The 21,760-nt window shown below is 41.0% G+C and overlaps 2 protein-coding genes across 4 annotated transcripts in view; both read left to right on the plus strand.

The window, feature by feature from the left end:
- The first annotated feature begins 1,377 nt into the window (after window positions 1–1,377).
- LOC114557007 (polyadenylate-binding protein 1) lies at window positions 1,378–9,025 on the plus strand. 2 transcript variants are annotated; one of them, XM_028580215.1, is made up of 15 exons: window positions 1,378–2,275; window positions 2,534–2,727; window positions 2,903–3,018; window positions 4,286–4,416; window positions 4,894–4,988; window positions 5,140–5,277; window positions 5,428–5,523; window positions 5,668–5,940; window positions 6,180–6,270; window positions 6,449–6,571; window positions 6,689–6,831; window positions 7,900–7,984; window positions 8,123–8,253; window positions 8,458–8,548; window positions 8,665–9,025. In XM_028580215.1, exons 1-14 carry the CDS (start codon window positions 2,083–2,085, stop codon window positions 8,545–8,547), a joined length of 1,899 nt encoding a protein of 632 aa, XP_028436016.1. In that variant the 5' UTR covers window positions 1,378–2,082; the 3' UTR covers window position 8,548; window positions 8,665–9,025. The 2 variants fall into 2 exon arrangements, with proteins under 2 accessions (XP_028436016.1, XP_028436015.1); XM_028580214.1 differs by having other exon boundaries at window positions 1,379–2,275; window positions 4,286–4,425.
- A 6,347-nt stretch (window positions 9,026–15,372) lies between these two features.
- LOC114557693 (E3 ubiquitin-protein ligase RNF19A) overlaps window positions 15,373–21,760 on the plus strand; it is a 36,592-nt gene continuing 30,204 nt past the window's right edge. The window contains exon 1 of one of the 2 annotated variants that reach the window (XM_028581322.1): window positions 15,373–15,472. The gene's annotated coding sequence lies outside the window, so the exon portion shown is untranslated. Of the gene's footprint in view, window positions 15,473–18,275; window positions 18,506–21,760 lie in introns of those variants that run through there. The other variant, XM_028581321.1, reaches the window with a different exon arrangement.

Raw genomic sequence — 21,760 nt, forward strand, 5'->3', positions numbered from 1 at the left:
AGCTCTCTGGATGACTATGTAGGAGGAGGATGAAAGGCCACCACAGAGGAATGTTGAGCTGCAATGCCATCTAGCACTACCCATGAGTGAACAGAAATTACATAGCACATCCTCTGTAGAGAACTGGTATAGCAGAGTTTGGCCTCATGGTCTGAACACATTCAACTGTAGGCTACCCTGTGGGTGATGCAAAAAAAAAAAAAAAAAATATAATATAAAATATATATATATATATATATATATATATATATATATATATATATATATATATATATATTGTTCCAAAGGACCTGTCGTAATCGTCAAAGAAAAGCGCTATCGATGCATTTTGTCACGTGGCTTGCTATCTGTGCAGTCTCCTGTGTGCCGAACTGTGCCTACCTGCCGAGATGCGCATGAGCCTCGCGGGATCGCGCACAGCAAAAGCGAAAAATGGCTTCTTTTTTTTTTCTTTTTATCATTTCTAGGGCTAATTACTACGGTGACATTTTTTTTTATTAGGCTAGTTACTGTTGGGTTCATCATTGATAACGTTATGGTATGGCCTTTATGAACTTCTATTCAGTGATCACGATAATTTTTATTAGATTGAAATACAATTTCTTTGATATGGTTGGATCACATATGTGAAGGTTACGCCACTTAAAGTGTCCTTAAACTTAAAGGGAGGATGTAGTATTCGACAGAGCTGACTTTTAAACTGCCGAAAATGGCATCGACTTTTATTTCAGCCATCATGGCTGAAATAAAAGTCGATGCTTTATATATATATATATATATATATATATATATATATATATATATATAGAGAGAGAGAGAGAGAGAGAGAGAGAGAGAGAGAGAGAGAGAGAGAGAGAGGGAGAACAAACAAACAAACAATATATCTATGTATGTATCTATTTATTTCAGCAAAAGGGAGCGTCACGTGTATTCATGGTGCGTTCGAGATGAACTGCGAAGTCAGAATTTCCATTCTTCAACTGGAACGCCCACTGTCCAAAGTGCCAAAACAGCTCGAAATATGTGCTGGAGACACCAATTGATTAATAAATGCTCACAGACCAACTTTTGGTCGATGAAGCTGATGCCGCCGCAGTGAAATGCCAATATTTAAGTCAAAGTGTTATAAAACTATATGTAACAGTCTCCCTTTGAATCTCTAGAGAGAAAAAAAAGTCCTTAAATCTATTTATTCTCCAGTTAGGTGACATGTTCTTAATATTATTGTATTAATATTTCATCGGGGAAGCTGTGACAAACTCCAAAAATAGCTGGGGTTATTATACATTTCAAGTAAATAAAGAGAAAATGTTCTGTAATGCTCGAACGAAAACAAATGTGAAATATCGCGAGGTGTGTGACGTCACCTTTGGTGGTGAACGCGCCGTGGTTTCGACTAGAATCGGGAAACAACCTCCGCCGACCTTCCTTTCATTCCTGTAATCTGTCTGCGTAGGGTGTGCTCCGGACCTAGTCTCGGCACACATTTTATTATTATGAAACAAACCAAAAGCTAGAGAGACACGCAGACATATTTTTATAAGAAAAATAATTATCGGTGAAGCAGGATTTCATTTGTCAACCCAAGCAACGCGAAGAAGACGCTGCCTTCGAAAAATAACGAAAGACGAGAAGAACGTTAGCAAGCCAAGCAGTTAGCGTCATTGTTGAAAGCGTGGGTGATTATCGTTAGCCATTTATATTGTTAACCAGTTATTTATCCCTTAAAGGGCGTTGTCATTCTAGTAACCATTGTAAATAAGTATTTTCTTCGTTTACTACCGGCAATTGAGCTTATTAATTGACTGTGACGGTACAGATTCAAAATTGTTAAGTCGGCGAGCCACATCGGTTAGGCCACGCTCCGACATTTTGCTAATCAAGCTAACTAGCTAGCCCACGTTGCTAACTGTTAAGATAGCTAGTATATGTCTGCGCTCTTAATTTTTGTTTAGTTATTGAAGAGACCGAGAAAGGGAACCTCTTTTATATAAGAGGCCTATATTAGCTGACGGTTGTCAACAAAATATCGAGCAAATATAAGCCTACAGTTGTATTGCCTGAGAACTCGCGGCGTCAGACATGAATCCCAGCGCGCCGAGCTACCCAATGGCTTCCCTCTATGTCGGGGACCTGCATCCAGACGTTACCGAGGCCATGCTCTACGAGAAATTTAGCCCGGCTGGGCCCATCCTATCCATCAGAGTATGCAGAGACATGATCACCCGCCGTTCCCTCGGCTATGCCTATGTCAACTTCCAGCAGCCCGCTGACGGTAGGTTTACCTTAACGTAATATACTTTAGCAAGGGCAGCTAACGAGAGGGATGCGACACCACCTGACTCCATTTTGATAATGTATGGCATGCCATTGTACATCATCCCTATTGCAGTTAGCACTATTGTTGTTTTAGTCAGCTCGTTGATGTGACGCAATTTTAGGATAGTGTTAGGTTGCAGTAGGCATTATACAAAGCAGACTTGAACCTAGTGTTATCAGACATATTAACCTTTTTGGGGCCTGTTTTTTTTAGCTGAGCGAGCCCTGGACACCATGAACTTTGATGTGATCAAAGGCAGACCCCTCCGCATCATGTGGTCTCAGCGTGACCCCTCGCTGAGGAAGAGTGGAGTGGGCAACATCTTCATCAAGAACCTGGACAAGTCCATTGATAACAAGGCTCTCTATGACACCTTCTCTGCGTTTGGAAACATCCTTTCCTGCAAGGTAGGCGGGGCAGCATTTGTTTTGTCGGCCTACGTTTTTGTCTTTTGAGTGCTTTTACATACACAACACTAGTTTGCATGACTAAATATCGCACCAGGTTGAAGCGGATTCTGTGTGTTTTTAAATGCATGGTGTTTGGGATTGTGTTGACATGCTCAAATCTCCCCTTTCCAAGGTGGTTTGTGATGAAAATGGCTCAAAGGGTTACGGCTTTGTGCACTTTGAGACCCACGAGGCTGCTGAGCGGGCCATTGAGAAAATGAATGGCATGTTGCTCAATGACAGAAAAGTGTAAGTGGGACTACAATTACACTGGTTATGAATACATATTTTTTTGGGGGGTCAGCTTAATGTGTGAATTTGACATCTAATCAGAGTTTGTGTTAACTGCATCTTGTCCACAACCCCATCTCCAATCATCTACTTTGTTTTCATACAACTAAGAGAAGAGTGACAAACATCCCAGAGAACGGGGCCGAGTTTTAAAGATTTTACAGTATTATAAGTAGGGTACATTCCAATCCTTGTGAGTGTGTTTGTCCCATACTATCACACTTTCACACCTGCCTCATTTAGCTCGGTTAAATTGTAAAAGAGTTTGTTTTCACCCTTGGTGCTGTTCGTTTGGGCAGGTAGGAATGCAGCATCCGCACTCAGATGTGCACCAAAAGCGGACCAAATGAGCGTATCTTAAGTCTGAGCTAATGTCTCCTGAGGTCAGGTGTGCTTAGCAATTTGCGATGCGGCAGAACATGCAAAATGTAGCAGCTTGCAATGTTTCTCTCACAGAAATAGACTACGATCAATTGCATTTCCATGGCCAAACCAGCCGCCGCTGAAGTTGGAAACAGACACCGGCAGCGTAGAGCGAAGACTTGGTTACCAGAGCAGAGATAATGTCCCTGCGAAACAATGTCTGATTATTTAAATGAAATGAGGTGGTTTGACCATGGAGATGTAAGAAATGCGCACTAGTTCAGAATATAGGACCTTCTTCCTGTATTTACTTTCTTACTCCTGCCCCCGACACATCTGACCATTAAGCGGAGAGAAAGTTCTTGCATGGTTTGTAATGATGCATTTTGGTAAACTCTGATTTTTACATTTTTTATTTTTTGATGTGAAAAAAACAAAACCCACACCAAATGGAAATCGCTCCAAGTTTGTAGTGTACAATGTTTCTCTGTAAAATTGCACTTGGGGAAGCTCATGTCATCCATTGCATTTAACTCTAAATGCATCCTCCTAAATGTTTTTATGCTGTCCTGAGGTAAACGGTGCTATTAGTGGCTTCCATTTTGACTGGTTTAGAATCTTAACACACTGCAGGTGTAAAAAAAATGAACTAGTCGTGGATGTCAAGTTCTTTTATCTGAATATTTTAGTTAGAGGCAAAAATAGCAACGCAGTAGAGAATGATTTCCCTGAACAGTTTTGTGGAAAAGCTCAGGGTTGTCTATTGATATCCAAAATGATATTGTGGTAAATAAGGAGTTTGGGTATGACTTGTCTTGGTATGTGTGATTTGTTCAAACATTTTTCACCATTTGACCAACAGATTTGTTGGACGCTTTAAGTCACGTAAAGAGAGGGAGGCTGAGCTTGGGGCACGTGCCAGAGAGTTTACCAATGTCTACATCAAGAATTTTGGGGACGACATGGACGACGAGAAACTTAAGGATATGTTTGGTAAATATGGTAAGACAATTCTATATAGAAGTCAGTTTAAAATTCTCCCCCCAACCTTCAGACCATTGCACAGTCAGGCAGCTGCATATGTGGCTGACTGACTGCAACCAAATTTGTCAACATGCCCCCTAAGATCTAATTTGTTAAATTTATTAAATGTTCCTTGCATCCGGCTCAAGACCCGTGGTGATCAAGCTTTCAAGTCGGTAGAACCGAAACTTTGGAACGCTCTGCCTCCTCCCCTAGAGTCTAAAATTGGCTAAATACCTACCTTTTTAAACTGGCTTTTGGTTGACCTGTCTGCATTTTCTTTTTATTCATTACTTTTAATTGTGTTTTTAATATGTATGTTTATGTGAAGCACAGCACTTTGTGGTTTTTATCTGTGAAAAGTACTTTACGAAGTCCATTTAACTGATACGATACAATTTGGTGTGTTAATAAAAGGAAGTATTGATTAGCTGTTGTATTTTGTAGGACCTGCACTCAGTATCCGGGTTATGACTGATGAGAGTGGCAAATCCAAGGGATTTGGCTTTGTCAGCTTCGAGAGACACGAAGATGCACAGAAGGTTAGCATCAACTCCTGGTCATTGCCCTGGCAATTATGTTATTGGAAAATTAATTATGCACTTGTCACGAGTCCTGCTGATGGCTTTGAGTCAATACAAACATGACCTCTGTGTAGTTTGTTTCAGTGGTCTGTTGCTTATTTCATTGCAGGCTGTGGATGAAATGAATGGTAAAGAATTCAATGGCAGGCAAGTGTATGTGGGCCGCGCACAGAAGAAAGGGGAGCGCCAGAATGAGCTGAAGCGTAAATTTGAGCAGATGAAACAGGATCGCATGACCAGATACCAGGTTTGTTGGCCTACTGCTCTTTCTTTGCAATTTAATTCAACATCACAGCGCTGTTTTTAAAGGGCAACCAAACACCCCGTTTTATTCTTCATACGTTACTTTGGTTTGTTACAAAACATTACAATATCATTATCATTGTCCATAAACCAGGGTGTCAATCTGTATGTGAAAAACCTGGATGATGGCCTAGATGACGAGCGTCTCCGCAAAGAATTCTCTCCATTTGGAACCATAACTAGTGCTAAGGTAAAGACTCCTTGATTTGTAATGTTGCCATGTTTTATGGCTTGATTGCAATCTGAGTTCAGTTTAGATTTCAATGTCATTTTGTGGAGATTAACAAGAGGATAATTTATCAGAATAGACGCTAATCTGTTTCTTCTCCCATAGGTGATGATGGAGGGTGGCCGAAGCAAAGGTTTTGGCTTTGTGTGCTTCTCTTCTCCAGAGGAGGCCACTAAAGCTGTAACGGAGATGAATGGGCGCATTGTTGCTACAAAGCCGCTGTATGTGGCCCTGGCCCAGCGCAAGGAAGAGCGCCAGGCCCATCTAACCAACCAGTACATGCAGAGGATGGCCACAGTCCGCGCTGTGCCCAACCCTGTCCTCAACCCATATCAGCCTGCCCCGCCCTCAGGCTATTTCATGGCGGCTATACCTCAGGTGAGTGTCCCACCCCCTCGGCCAATTTGCTTAGAATACATGACCTGCAACGTGTTTTGATTATTTTGTTGCCACCTCGCTACTTAGTTAAATGTACAGGTGTAGTGTGTTTGGAATTAGAATAACTGGTGTAAACCCCTGCTGTTTGTTGTAGGAAAATGCATAATAGGAAAATGTTTTAATACCTTGGCTGGAAGAGAACATGTAGTAATCATAAATCTTCATCTTTGTCCTCTCAGGCCCAGAACCGTGCTGCATACTACTCCGCCAACCAGCTGGCACAGCTCCGCCCCAGCCCTCGTTGGGCCACTCAAGGAGTGCGTCCTCAACGTGAGTAGAAACGTTGTATCACATGGGGGGTCAAAAGTTTGGCCATTCTGTTCATTGGAGTGTGAAGTAATGCTGTAAAAAAAAAAAAAATGCTAACTAGCTCCATCTTTCAACAGTGAAATAACTTAATTCTAACTATTTCAGTGTGGATCACTAATGTTGTTTCCTCTTCCTTCAGACTTCCAAAACATGCCCAATGCTATGCGCCCATCAGCTCCCAGGCCCCAGACCTTCAATGCCATCCGTCCCACCACCACCCCCAATGCGCAGGTCCCACGCATGATGGCTTCTCAGCGTATGCGTAAGCATTTCAGCTTTCAGAACACAGAATCTGCCTTATATTGTTCCTTTGTCACTGCCTGTTAATCACTTGATGCAGTTTTTGATTAAAGTTCCTTGTTCACCTTCCTCCCTTCAGCCACACAGGCCCTGAGCCAACGCCCCACCGGTGCTTCAGCCACTGCTGCCCCAGTGCGTGCCATGCCCCAGTACAAATATGCTGCTGGTGTACGCAACCCCCAGCAGCACATGGCCTCCCAGCCACAGGTCGCCATGCAGCAGGTAGGCATTCCATTGACTTTCATGGCTGGCCCCAATCGGGGTCCAAAATTAGCATCCGTCAAATGCCAGTAGAAATCTACTCTGGCAAATAAAATAAATGAGATTAACCGCCATTGGTGGGTTGCTGATATAGCAACCCATTTTTTTTTTTTACAACCAGTTAGTTGTTGACTCTGCACACTGGTGGCGGCATTTAATGCATGACCGATAATAGATTGACCTTGTGGTCCACCATCGTTACGCTTACTGTATCGGCTGGGTACCACACAGCCGAATCTCAAAGCTAACTTCAAAGAGACTGCAAGTATGTGGTAGCACGTTGCTGGAGTAGATTAACTTAAAAGAAAAAAAATTAAAGCACAGTGGAAGTATGGTTAAAATAAAATGTACAATAAGTGGAGCTTCACAGATGTGGGGAGGGGGGCATATGTCAGTCTGACATATGCCGATTTCACGCCGGACAACGCAACAGTTAACTGACAACATAAGTTATACGAGTTAAAGTTCTCAAGGAGGCACGTGAATTGACCTGCAACATGTCAGCTGTTTGGAAATTCTACAGCGTGTGTGCAGAAGATAACGCGTTTGCAATATGCAAGTGCTGCGAGGAAAAAGTAGGGCGTGGAAGGACGACACCAAAAAACTAAATCACTTTTTTTTAGTTGGATATTGGATGTGAAAAGAAGGAAATTGTTCTAACATTGCATTTTAGATGTGTGTGAATTTCCCACACCAGAAGTAATTTATATAGTTCTATTTTGTAGCGATCCATTATCTGTTCAAAACATTTTTTATATTCTGTGCAAAATGTTCTATTAAATAAGATAGAAAATAAATATTTGTGTGTGTGCTGTAAAGTGGTTAGAAAAAATGAAATTGGAATCGGCTGGCCTAACTCAAAGAAAATCGGAAACGGCCTAGAAAGTTGTAATCTGTGCATCTCTAGTCATTCGTTCATGCTGTAGAAATTGATTGTGATAATTACTTAGTAATAGTAGTTGGGCAGTCGGTAATTTTTACAGTTATCTAGAATCTGTCCCTGGACTCAAATCTTTTTTCCTTCCTTAGCCTGCTGTCCATGTCCAAGGACAGGAGCCCCTGACTGCCTCCATGCTGGCTGCTGCCCCTCCTCAGGAACAGAAGCAGATGCTGGGTTAGTACATGATCTGCTCAGATATCTCCAATTCTGGGAAAGTCATAGAATTAACCCTGGCCACCAAGCTATTTCACACATTAAGTCTGATTTCACACATTTAAAAATAGTTGTTGATGACTATTCTTCTTCCTTCAGGTGAGCGTCTCTTCCCCCTGATCCAGAACATGCACCCCAGTCTGGCAGGCAAGATCACCGGTATGCTGCTGGAGATCGACAACTCTGAACTTCTCCACATGCTGGAGTCACCCGAGTCGCTGCGCTCAAAGGTCAGTTAATGGGCTGAGATGTGAGATCTCAAGCCTGTTGCCCCTCATTGTTTTCTCATTTACATGAGCATGGTTGCTAGCAACATCGTCAGAAGGGAGGACTTGATGGATAAACTGCAAACTCATGCTGCAAACTGGCTGCTTGATTGAGTTCAATGATAATGCTGCATGTGCGTTGGTTTATTGAGTGTTTTGTTGTCTTAGGTGGATGAGGCTGTTGCTGTGCTTCAGGCCCACCAGGCCAAGGAGGCTGCTCAGAAGTCTACCACCCCTGCTGGTGTTCCCAGTGTCTAAGGTGTGTGTGTTTTTATTTTAATGATACACATTTTGGATGACTCGGGCGAAAGGAGATTATACAGTAGGTGTCATAAGTATATGAACTACGTTGATATTCTTTCTTTTGTCTTACAGATTGGGCGTCTTGAAACCTGCTTCACCGATGGAAAAAGAGAAAAAAAATATTAAACATTGAAAAACCTAAAACTCTGAAAACATCGCAAAATGATAAATTATGTCTTAAAAAAAGAAGAAAACAATTATTTGCCAGGTCTAGAGAAGCTTTGACTGGACCTTGATAATAAACAAAAATTTGTTGAAAAAAAATAGCAAAATAGAGAAAATTGAGATTATACATTTGAATGCATTCCTCTGTTTTATGTCATTTTACTGTCATTGCTCAGAATATCAGCTATGTTTAGGAAGGTGGTAGCTGAGCATTTTGAAAGGTGATTTGTATTGTAAACTGCTGGCTGTAATAAATTCTCATTCAAGATTCATGCCTCAGGATTCATTTCGGTGTTATTGTCCCTATGAATTAGCATTCCTGTAAACAGTAATGGTTATTACTTAAATATTGACACAGACAATCCGTCAGATTTAAATGTATTGAGCTGTGGTGATGGGGCAGGTGTTCATGTAGTGGTCTGCAGCCTAAATTTTAACTTTGGTTGGAGTTAACATGCTACTAAAAGGGTGGCCGCTGGTCTTTTAAAAAGTCTTAAATCACTGTTCCTAAAAATAAGGCCTTAAAAAGTATTAAATTGTCTTAAATTCAGATTGGATAAGTCTTAAATATGTTTGTGTCATGTCACCGCGGAAATGCAGTCAATCTGTTCTGCCAGCCAGGTCGAATATTTTTTTACGCAAGGTAACGTAACCCCTTTTGTACATGACCAATCGGCTATCCTAACTTTAACCTTAACCGAGGTCAAATGCCTAACCCCTACCAATCGAGCTGCTTCGTGGGCGGGTCTTGGCGTGGCCATAGTCAGTGGGATTTGCAATTTTGCCGCATACATGTAACACAGCAATGGTTGATAGACACCTAGAAACATGGGGAAATGGAAGTTCAATTACACATTGCTTGAAAACGAGTATTATTGGTTAAGGTCGGTGCCTGGGAATGTTTATGAAGTGAACTGCGTTATGCGTCGGAAGAATTTCAAACTTGGTAAACTACGTACTACGTAAAGGCCCAGGTTCGCCAGCAGCCCGTAATTGCTAGTTTCTGCTACACCAGTCTTTCTCAACGGGGGGCGGTACCGCCCCCCAGGGGGCGTTCAGAAGATGATGGGGGGCGTTGGAAGCAATATTTTGGAAAGGGGGGCGTTGAGGTGCCGTTGGCGGGAGTTTGTTAGAAAGCTAGTTTAAACCAAAGATTCACAATAACAATACATGTTTACACTTAAACTACTAAATAATAAGTAGTCTGCAACATTAAAAGCTGCCAGTTTGCAGCACTGCGACTAGACGAGACGGGTATCCGAAGTTTTCCATGCTTCTGTCAGCTTTGTTTGGCGCAGCTCCTTGCTGCCTTCATTGAAACGGGACATCGGAGCATCGTCTTAAATGAGCTCTGTAGTTACTACGTGAAGCTGCGTACAGATAAGAAAAAAAAGCAATCGCCGCGACGTCCTGTTGTATTCTTTAATTCCCCCCCCCCCCCAATGTAGCACAAGTAGACTTTATATTTCCCAGTAACAGTTTTTTGTCAGATGGTTTATTAAACACAACGTTTCCTACGGTACCTGAATGCAGCTTCATTTCACGGAGAAAGAGAGAAAGAAAAGAGACGTGCGAGAGATATTGACTGTGCTTTGTTGTTTGGCAAACATTTAGCTGTTCCATAAACTCCCGGGCAGTTCAGGGCTTGCGTTTGGTGTTTTAAAACTTTCTTATGGAAGCGATAGAGGCAGTGATGTCACCGTTTACTGTACGGGACTCTCACACCTCCACCAAACACAGCGCGATGTGGGGTTGCGTTTTCTCCAAACGTTTTTTTCTGCTATTTACTCCCAAGACAGGCGATAGCAAACATAGCTAGGCTCTTCTAAGCATTAAAAAACGGCTCTCACTAACTTTCAAAGGTTGTAAACTTATTTCCATTCGGCAGTAGGTGTCGTACTTCAAGTCGTTTGTCATCACCAAAATACTTGTGTGTGTGTGTAATCCTTCTGCTTTTACCTCTTGATAAGTGCCAGCTTGTTTTCCGTTGGAACAATTCGATTTTAGATTTGAATGTTAAATTGCTAGCTGTTTCTGATTGGCTACTGTTAGTGTTTGTAATAATAATAATAATAATAATAAGCATAATACATTTTATTTAAAGCGCATTTCATGACACCCAAGGTCACTTCACAAACAAAAAAGGACATTCAAATTATAGTCATCTTATATAGGTGCTGAGGTTCACACCAAGGACATGCAGTAGGTCTTTTGATAATACATATTTATAGTTTGAATGTTACATATCTAGTCGTTCTGATTGGCTGCTGTTATTTAATTTGAATGTCAAATGGTTGCATTTTTTTTTAAAACCTGTAAATATATTTCTATTCACATGGCGTTTTTGATACCTGGGAAACTAATACATGTGTTGTTTGTCATTCAATGATTTGATTTTTTGATTATTTTTTATAACAATAGTAACAACAATAATAGGCCTATATTAGGGCGTAATCATTAATATTCAGGGCATTTAGCCTACATAATATTTGATGGGGGGCGTTAGGGACCTGGATAATGGATAGGGGGGCGCTGGCACAAAAAAGGGTGCTGAGGACTGTGACAAGCCACAATTCCTACAGGTCTAAGGACGGGATTGAAGAAGTGTTCAAAGCAATGTTTCCAGACAGGGGCGATTCTAGGATCTGACCTTTGGGGGTGCTCAGCCCCTAATGAAAAGTTGATAGCAGTTAAGCTAGGGGGGTTTGGGGGCATGCTTTTTTTTTTTTTTTAAACCCTTAAATCGTGACTTCTTGTGAGTTTTGGGGAAAGAAATAGACAGATTGAGATATGCAATTATGACAAACTATCAACAGATTTAAGGCATCTGCTGTGAAAAAAGATGGAAACTACAAAGCATGATTATTGCAGCACACATACCCAGGGGTGTTGGACTGGGGGGGGGAAGGGGACTGAGTGCCCAGGGCCCTCATGTGAGGAGGGCCCAAAAATATGCTAGAATTCATAGCTTTGGCTGCAGGAGGGGCCATAGAAAATGCCTTTCACAGGGCCCAGAATTTGGAGCTACACCCCTGCACATACCTTGAATGGTAAAATAAGCCTTAACACATTTTTAGACAAGATTATTCATGTTTTTTTCTGCTGTTGATTTTCAACTTTTTCATCTAATCTAATAATGCCTCTGAACCAGATGGGGAAAACACAACATCTCTTTTTCTTAAGAGCCTAGTCCTCCATGAAATGCATATGTAAATATAATGTGAATGGAATGTTTTAAGTGTTTTTGCCCGTATAATATATGTCCACTTTCTCACCTGGTTCTTCCAGGTCCCTCTCTTTGTCCACTCTCTCTCCATCCTTCTCTCTCTCCCCCCATCCTCCTCTCTCCCTCTATCTCCTTCCCTCCGTCTTATCACTGACAATCACATACAAAACATTTTGTAATCAACTAGAAAATAATCTTCAAATAAAAGAGAAAATAAAACACAGTAGTCCTACCATATACATGTCTTATAGGCTACGTAGCCATTTTATCACCTTGTTCATCTTGCTCTCTCTGCCCTTCTCCCTCTCTATTCTCCTCGCTCCTTTGTGCTGTCAACCAGAAGGCAAATGTAATCAACTAATCAACAGAGAATGCATTGTGTAGGCTACCAAAGTAGAGCTGATGAAGGTCCTGCTACTCCCGAAAACATGTCTTTTCGCTTTTTTCTTTTAAATGAGCCGCTTGGGTAACTTTTTTTCATTTTGGCGTTTAGACCATTGACATAACAGAAAGGTTTAGACCGTTTAGACTCGTCTTTCTCCGTCTCCGTGTACTTCCCATTTCTCCTGTCACCGTTTGTTTATCTTTGGCGGCGCACTGTGGGACGGACTAGTCCATTTCATTGTGAAAGTAGGGGGTGCTGACCTCTCTCAGCAAGCAGGGCGCCTGCAGCTGCTGGGGCCGCTGATCTGCCAATTCCCCACACAGTGAAATGATAGAAAACAGAAAAACGCTTCGCAGCACAGAGGATTATTTATATATATTTTTTAAGTTAAGTGGCTTCCCGGTTCGCCCGTGCCATAAAAACGCCACTACTTTGAGCACTAAACGATCTCACATTATCACAATAAGGACTTTATTTTCAGGGGTGCTGAGATGATATTTAGGGGTGCTTCAGCACCCCTAAAAATAGCCTAGCGCCGCCTATGTTTCCAGATTTGGGGCTTGCACGTCATTTACCTGTGGAAAGGACAAGACCAGACGTTACGCTAAATTTGGACTGGCGCCATATATCAAAAAATAACTCATCACCTAAGTCCAAAAATGCGGTGCGTTGTAATTATGTTCGACAAGACACTGAACCAGACAACCAAAAGCAAACAACTGGACTTGCATGTGCGTTATTGGTTAAATGACAAGTGGTGCTCATAAGTTTATGAACCCATGATAAGTTGACTAAAAAGAGGAATACACAAATCATCTTTTGGAAATTGATCTTAATTCCTTAATTAAAAAAAGTAGGAATAGTCCAACCTTTAAGGACACCAAATTTCTTTGTGAATAAATAATGTACCATAAATAAATAAATGCCCTTCCTAAAAATACAGGGGGTACAAGTAAGTACACCCCTATGTTAAATTCCCATAGAGGCAGACAGATTTTTATTTTTAAAGGCCAGTTATTTCAGGGATCCAGGATACTATGCATCCTGACAAAGTTCCCTTGGCCTTTGGAGTTAAAATAGCCCCACATCCTCACATACCCTTCACCATACCTAGAGATGGGGCACTTTCAATAAAATCATCTCTCAATGTACATCAAACCAGCTATGAGGCTAACTGAAATAAAACCATGCCAATCTCTAGGTATGGTGAAGGGTATGTGATGATGTGGGGCTATTTTTATGAGCAGCACTGTATACTATTTATACATATTGGCAGGTAAACAGCAGACTCTAATACCATTCTAAAACTCAATTTGGCTGTTTTTAATTCATTCATTTTAATTTGTCTAATTAACGTGTAGTGCCCTATCCATAGTAGTTATTCACTTGACAAATCAGTAAAGCTTAACTATATGATACACAACATACAAGAGGTTAGTTAATAAATATATTTATGGCACACTTACTTTGAAATGCTGAAGTAGATCCTGGGCAGTTGCATGGCCCATGAACTGCTCCATATAATCTTGACTGGATGTGGTCATTTAATCAATAATGCACAATTTTGGTTGTCTGGTTCAGTGTCTCGAACATAATTACAAACGCACAGCATTCAAGTCTTAAATTTCATTTAGAAGTGGTCTTAAAAAGTCTTAAATTTAACTTGTTTATACCTGTAGCCACCCTGTACTAACATTGAGGGTTGCACCAGCTGGAATAGTTGTAACGTAGGCATAAGTTACAACTTAAATCTTCCACCAAGCACTTAGGTGTAAAGTCCTCCGTATGATCGGTTGGCATGGCGTGTGGTTTTGAAAGGTGGAATAACTTGGAGGACAAGGAGGAGTGATTGGCTGTTTTGCGTCGACAACCCGTTCTCCAGGATAGATTCCAGCAGCAGACTTGGGTTAGATAACCTTAATTAAAAGCTACTAACATTAATCATAATAGTTTCCCAGTTTAGGCTATCAGCCAGTTTGTCAAGTATAGTGTCCCAAATTCCCCATACAATGTCCTTAATTATGAACCTGCTAAACCATTGTCATAACTAGGGTTTCAAAGGGGTGGACATTTTCCAGTAAATTTCCAGAAACTTTCCATGGAAAGTTTAGCTGGGGAATTTTGGAAACTTTCATGGTAATTAATGGGAATAAACTGGCTATTTTAAAGGTGCTCTAAGCGATGTCACGAGTTTTTTAGGCTACAACATTTTTTGTCACATACAGCAAACCTCTCCTCACTATCTGCGAGCTGCCTGTCCCCTGAACACACTGTAAAAAACGCGTAGACAGCCCAGGGTCCACAAACGGCAACAAAAACTAAGTGGCCAACCTGCACCACCAAACATAACAAACCGTGTTCCAGCGTTCAGCCAATAACCGACAAGAAGGATTTGGGATGGGGGTTTGGGGGGTTAGTTCGCTGAAGCAGGGAAGGGATGGGATGAAGAGGAGTGAGGGGCGAGCTAGTCTTGTTTTGTTTGAAAATACTTTGAACGTCAACAAGAATAAAGTCTCCCAACATCGCTTAGAGCACCTTAATATTGCATTGAAAGTTTAGCTGGGGAATTTTGGAAACATTCCAATTTTGATTTACTATGGTTAGCAAGGTTAGTAACACATAGGTTAATAATAGCAATGGTTTATGTATTACCCCCTATCCCCCCCCCCCCCCCCCCCCTGCAAGCTGCAAGATGTTTTTTCCCCCCCCAACTACATTTAAGTTCCCTGTTATAGACTAACAGTATTATAACAAGCAATATTAAAAATATCCAGTTACTTCCCATGGAAAGTTTCCAACTTTGAAAATTCCTCATGTTGTAGTTGACGTTTTCACCACTCGACATCACTTATTTTTGCACTAATAATAACGCTTTGTCACGACGCATGAAGTTGGCTTCCGATTCGGCAGTTAAGGGAAAATTTAAGGGAAACTTAAAGCTGAAGTTGGCTTCCGTTTCACAGCGTCCTGGTTTATGTAGCTACCTTTCTGTGGCATACTTCCATGTTCTGTGGCTGTTTGGTGATTAACGTTACCAACGTTAGCTATTTTTAGCCGTTAGCTTCTTCGCTATTTTGGAGCTGTGTTCAAAGACAATTGGCAAGGTAAATACCACGGTAATAATACTATAATATTAATAAAACACTGCAACAAGAATAGTCACTGCTTGGCCACGGAAAGAAAAAAAACCTTTTTTGCGACAAAATGATGGTTAGAGTGGACTTTACGCCAGTGTAACTATGGTGCAACCCAACAACGACACAACAACTTTAGTATCAAACGGGACTAGTTTCAACCATCGTTCAGTGTGGATTTACTCCCGAATTTAAGCTAGACACCAGGTCTCAGAGCATGCAGGACAGCACTGTAGTCTTCCACCAGGTGTCGCTGTCATTCAGTGTTTAGCAGGTCTACTTCGATGATACTCAATATTCACAGAAAGTAGGACAGCTTTGCATGAATCGCTCAGCCGCTTCAGCCTGATTTCTAACGATATAGACTGAGTTGATCATATCAGGGCCGGTCCTAGGCTTTTGGGGGCCCTAAGCAAGATTTGGTTTGGGGGACTCTCCACATTGTAATATGTTGCCACTGCACTTGGCACTAAACCAACTTGTGTATTGTAAATAGTTTAAGCACTCATAATGTAAAGACTAATGTGAGACCTATTAGCAGCAACGCTATCTTTAAATAGACCAGCTCTGTTATCAGCTCTATTGTGGGACATTTCAAGCGCTCTTGGGGGCCCTCTGGTAGCCACGGGGCCCTAAGCAGACGCTTAGGTCGCTTATGGGTCGGGTCGACTCTGGATTAATTTACATTGCAAACTGCACCAAATTTCTCACAGTAATGGATAATTGATTTTTGTAAACACTTCCAAGAATTCCAACCAAAGAATTTGAGAACGGCATTTTACTCTGTAAAAGACATTGTTTTAGCTACTGTATGTATAATGCCGTGTGGAAGCCATGCCCAGTCCCCTACTATCAGGAATGGCACTGCACCCCTCAGCTGGCACATGCTCTCTGTTTATTCTATCTCTCACGGCCTCTGCACTTTTTTCCTACTGCTCCAATTCTGTTTACTTTCCTGCACTTAAAATAGTACACCGTCATATGTTAATAGTGGTGGTGAAAATGTCATCTCATGACATCTTCCCCCCTTCTAACCAGAGCAGAGGGGACCTTGTACAATGTACTGGAACTTGTTGGAATCAATGTTATACCAACTGAGCTTTTAAACATGATAATTTCCTTTTAAGTTGGAATATGTGCTTTTATTACATCTCCTATGCTTACTTTACTGATTTCACTGAATTATTGGACCAGCGATGCATTTAACATATTACCACAGTGTCCAACTTTATAGGGGCTGTAGCAGACTCTTCCAGTGTCTCCCTTGACACTCCAGCACAAACACACCCAGGCTCCGATCAGCCCTTGTCAAAGCTGGACCCGACTGTGAACATATTTCAAAACCTGATACAGTACATGGCTGACCCAAAACAACTTTCCACAGGGATTTCATAGGATTATCCAGCTTTGACCCTCATAATGTTGGTTGATATGGTCATGGTTCACAAAGGGAGGATTTTGAGTAAATATCTTTCATCTCCACAGTTTATATAAAACACCAGCAGTGCTGTATTCACTATCTGTTTTCAAAGAAGTCTTTTTCATTTTAAGGTATAATGCTCGTCTGGATAGAGCTTTCGTGTAGCCTGATTGTAAGGTCCTGTGTAGGATTTGGAGTTGTGTACATATACACACTTTGCTAAATACGGGATGCATGTGTGTGTATGTTGTGTGTACAAACTGACCTGCACCCATTTGAGGAAGAACCCTCATCTTACCCTAGATTCCTGCCATCACATGATTTCCACAGTCTGGCTGAGGCTGTTAGTTGTTTTGGTCGGCTTTCCTCCCTAATTAGGCTGTACAGAATCCTTATTTGTCACTTCCTTTTGTGACCCTTTACATAATTATTAACACAGAGCTATTGTGTAATCCTCTGTAGCTTGGATTAGATTCGTCTGTCTGGAGCTGCCCTGTCTGCCAGTCAATAAACAAAATCTGTCATGTACTATATGAATGTCTGCCCGCGTAGGTTCCAACCAAATTGAAAATAAAAACAGGTTTTGTATATAGGCTATTCATGGGCTGTATGGGAAGTCATTTATGAGACATGAGGGAGCTTAGTGCTTGACTTTAATGTGTATGTTGCACTCGAGTGTACACCATATTTGTTGTAATGCATAAAACAATTCTTCATGTTTGGCTGTTCAACTCACTTTGATAACTCAGGCTAATACAATGTATTAACAGCATTACTGCGGGGCTGTTTATTTAACCTGATAGTTGATAGGTTGTATGGCTGTTTTTACCAGTTGCTATAGACGTAGAGAAGTGTTTGAAGCCCCCAAGCTTGAAGATGACATCAAGCCATATGCCTTTGAGCTGTACTTGTTATTTTCTTTATTGTTTTATGTATACCCAACAGAAAAACAAATATAGCAAGTAGGAAAGACTGCATGCAGCTGGTTGGTGTAAATGTTTGAGAAGAGTAGAACAAATCTTCAGTTTTGGTGGTTATATTAAATTGTATAATAATAATAATAATAATAATAATAATAATAATAATAATAATAATAATAACAACAACAACCTAATAATGAATATGTTTTACAGATTACATATCAGCTGTTTTGTAAAAATGTTAGAGAAGCCAAAGTGTTGTGCAGGACATAACGGAAGAGACATCAGGACAAAGATTTTTTTTTTCTTAGGCTAAATATTACCTATCTATCTAATCTGTCTCTGATTAGGCCCGTAGTTGGTTGTATTAAGAGAACAGGTCCATGAAACTTTGGTCAAAATCTCGCGATGCGATTTGAATTTCTGAGCTAGAACGAGAACAGTGAACAACAGAGGGTGCTCTGTAGGCGCTGTTGTCGTTCGAAACAGAACGGATAGGTGGGACCGAAGACAGAGGAAAATAAGTGATAGAAGCAGTGGGGAAGTAGCTAATTCACGGCACTGGGACCACTGAAAAATTAACTTGAAATCGTTTTGGGAAGGCAGAACGGTTCCTTTCGTCTTTGTTACTGTCTGCGGAACAATTGTCACTAGCAACAGACGGTATGTTCTCATCGTTTCTAGCTAACCTTGCTAGCCAGCTGCTAACGCTCGCTGTTATTGGTATTTAGCTGGCTGGCTTTCTGGTTATCGTCAGTAAGGCAAACTGACCTATGGAACATTTCTAGTGGCTCACAGCTATATTTTGCTAACGTCATATGCCCTATTTTCTGTCTGGACACGTATACCAAATGGAGATAATTTGTGAGGTGACGTAAACTGACATTAAGCACAATGAACTATCGAGCTAACCTAGCTATCAATCTAACGTAATTGAAAAGTCGAAGACAAGGAACGATACAAAACGCAACGCCAACTGTGGGCATTGTCATTACTTTTTAAATCAATCAATAAATCAACGGTTGCTTGCCAGTGTATGATTGCTAGACTTAAGTTTGTAGTCCATATAAGGCATTTAATTGTTTTTACCCAACGCCAAGTACTGCAGCAGTGTTCAACTTGGGCAGCAGGGCTGATTTGCTAATGACTGCCATGACAAGTAAAAAAAACTGAAAGCAGCCAGAGAAAAAGTTGTGCTTGTATGAGTTTTTTTATTTATTTTTTTTAACGTTGTGTCTGTCACATAGTAAACTAGAATGTAAAACAGGGATCTGTGTTAGTGGTAGAATTGAGAAATGTCTCAGGTGGTAACGTTAGCTAGGTGCTTGTCCTTTTTGTGTGTGTGTGAAAAATAGAGAAATTGCTAAGAGTCTGTTTTGCATATTTTATTCTTCTGTATTGTAGGGTGTGTCAGGTGACATGCTTCTTGTAATACCTTGCTGATAAGATAAAGATGGAGACCAACCCATAGTTTAGATAAAAACACAAAATGCAAATATGGATTAGCAGCTTTGAAGTAACGAAGACTAGACATGTTACTTGCAATAAAGACATGCAATAGTAACTGGTAACAGTAGAGCTTAAGCAGGAGAAAACTACCATGCTACCAAACTACCTGATCAGCATCATGTTATATCTTGTAAATAGCATGTCTTAGATATTTTTATGCTTGGGTCTTGAAAATTAAGCTGCAGTTCTTGTGCCATTAATCAGCACATGCCCAAATCTGGAAGAAAAGTTAGAGCGCCTCTTTATTCAGTATGCAGGGGATCTGTGTCAATGTAAGTGAATGTGTGAACACTGTACAGCGGAGTGGAAATGTTGTCTTACTTCCCAGCTGTCACGTGTAGATGTTCTGCTTGACTTATCATCCTTGGTTTAAGAAAGACTAAACACATAGTCGTGTGTTTTGGCACCCTGCGTTTGCCCTGTCATTGTCATTAGCTGCCGGTGGTGAAAAGAATTCTGGAGAATTTTGCAGCCACAAGCGCTCATCCTCTGAGTTCTCTCTATTGTGGGAACCACAGCTCAGTCCAGACACTGCTGAGCTATGTGGAGACCTGAGCCTGAATAGCACCAAAGGCCGTCATGCAGCATTTCTCTCACAGTCCTTTAGTCAAGGATGTAAAGTTGAGCTATTTTTAGGATCTGAGGCCTTTTCAATACACTTGTGTCTAGATACATTTTTAGTGTTGGGCTATATAGCTGACAATGTTATGACAACGATATTTCCATTTTGAAAAACGTAAATAATGGGAACAATTTATTAAAACTGTAGTAACAAGTACTGTTACAGTAACACACAGTTATTGGTCATGTATAATGACCAAATTGCCTCTAAAGTATCGAGTATCGAAAAATGCCTCGTCATTCAATACCTAAGGAGTAAATCTCATCAGCGTCAGTGAGCCAATAAGCATGCAGCATGTTTCTACCAAGATCAAATAATGCTTGTGATTGGCTGTTTAACGTTACACATCGTAGTGGCACGCAGGAAAAACTACGTTAAGCACAGAGATGAGGCTAGATGAGTAGCAGCTGAAAAATAAATAGAAAGATTTCTTTTTGTTTTATAAAATTTGGTATCGAAAAAAGTATAGTTTAGGAACCGGTATCAAAGTCACGGTATTGGTATCGGTATTGAACATTTTTGAACGATACCCAGCCCTAGCTATAATGTAAATTGTTGACTGTGAAACATGCTCTGTTTTGAGTTTATTGGCCAAATGTAATGTTTTCGGCTGGACCGCAGCAACGCGAGGCGTGTGTTCCCACCTGTCTGTAGAATGTGTCTCCAAATGCGTCCTCAGTGAGCACTTGTGATCAGATCTCACTTCCCCACTCTATATGCAAATAAACATGTACATCGTTATCATTTCCGTTTGCATATAGGGTGTATGTGTCTGTGTGTGTGTCAGACATCAGTGCGTTTTGGTGTCATTTATTTTCACGCTGCATTATCTCCTCTTCCCTCTGTGTCGGGGCTGAGCTCCTCCAACTACGCTCGCTGCTGTAAGTGCAATAAAACCTGAGTCAAAAGCCAATACTTTATCAATACACCCGTTCAGCAAGCATAAACGTGAACAAAAAAACAAATATATCGCGATATATACAGTTACCATGTGTGCTTCAAATTATACTGTGATATAAATTTTAGGCCATACTCCCCAGCCCTATGTTAGATGGTTGAGGTTAGGCATTGTCCTCGAATGGTTAAGGTTAGCATAGGTCGTTGGGCCGCGAGTCTCGTGAGATTTCGCAAAAAAAAAGCTGTCTGTATGTAGTCTGTTTAGCGTAGTTTGCCCAATATCTTAAAATTTGGCAAATTCTTCTAAACTTTTACTCCTTTCCCAATGGCCAAGACACCACATACACCCACTAAAATCTGGCTTTTGTCTGCAATGGGAAAGGTTACAATCAGCATTCACTACAGGGACAAATGACTCGGGCGCTCTTTTTGCGATGCTGCGATGTGCGTTGGGCTTCGTTCTCAGCCACAAATTCCGACCGTCTCCACTCAAGGAGCGCTGGAACATTAAAATTAGTTGGCGCAGAGTTTCAAAGTGACACTGAATAAGTAATGGATATAAAAAATAAAAAAAGTAACCACTGTAACATTTTCAATGGCCTCTATGCTGCTTTCTACTGTTTACTAAGCCTATTTTGTAAGAGTAGCATATCTCTTTTGAGGAAAATGCAGAGCTATCGGTCTGAGCGGAGGAGAGTTTGAGTTTATTAGCAAAGATATCAAGTGACTGTACAGCAGAGTTTAATTTTGTGCACTGGTTGGGAAAGCTGTAGCAGGAAAAGTTAACAACACCTGTTTTCCGGCACTCGTGACGTTGAACGTGACAACAGAAAAAAAAAATAGACAGGCATACTCATCTACTGGCAATGGGAAAAGAGTCCTGCCTGTGA

Source organism: Perca flavescens, chromosome 6 (genome assembly GCF_004354835.1).
Source record: "Perca flavescens isolate YP-PL-M2 chromosome 6, PFLA_1.0, whole genome shotgun sequence".
NCBI classification, from domain to species: Eukaryota; Metazoa; Chordata; class Actinopteri; order Perciformes; family Percidae; genus Perca; species Perca flavescens.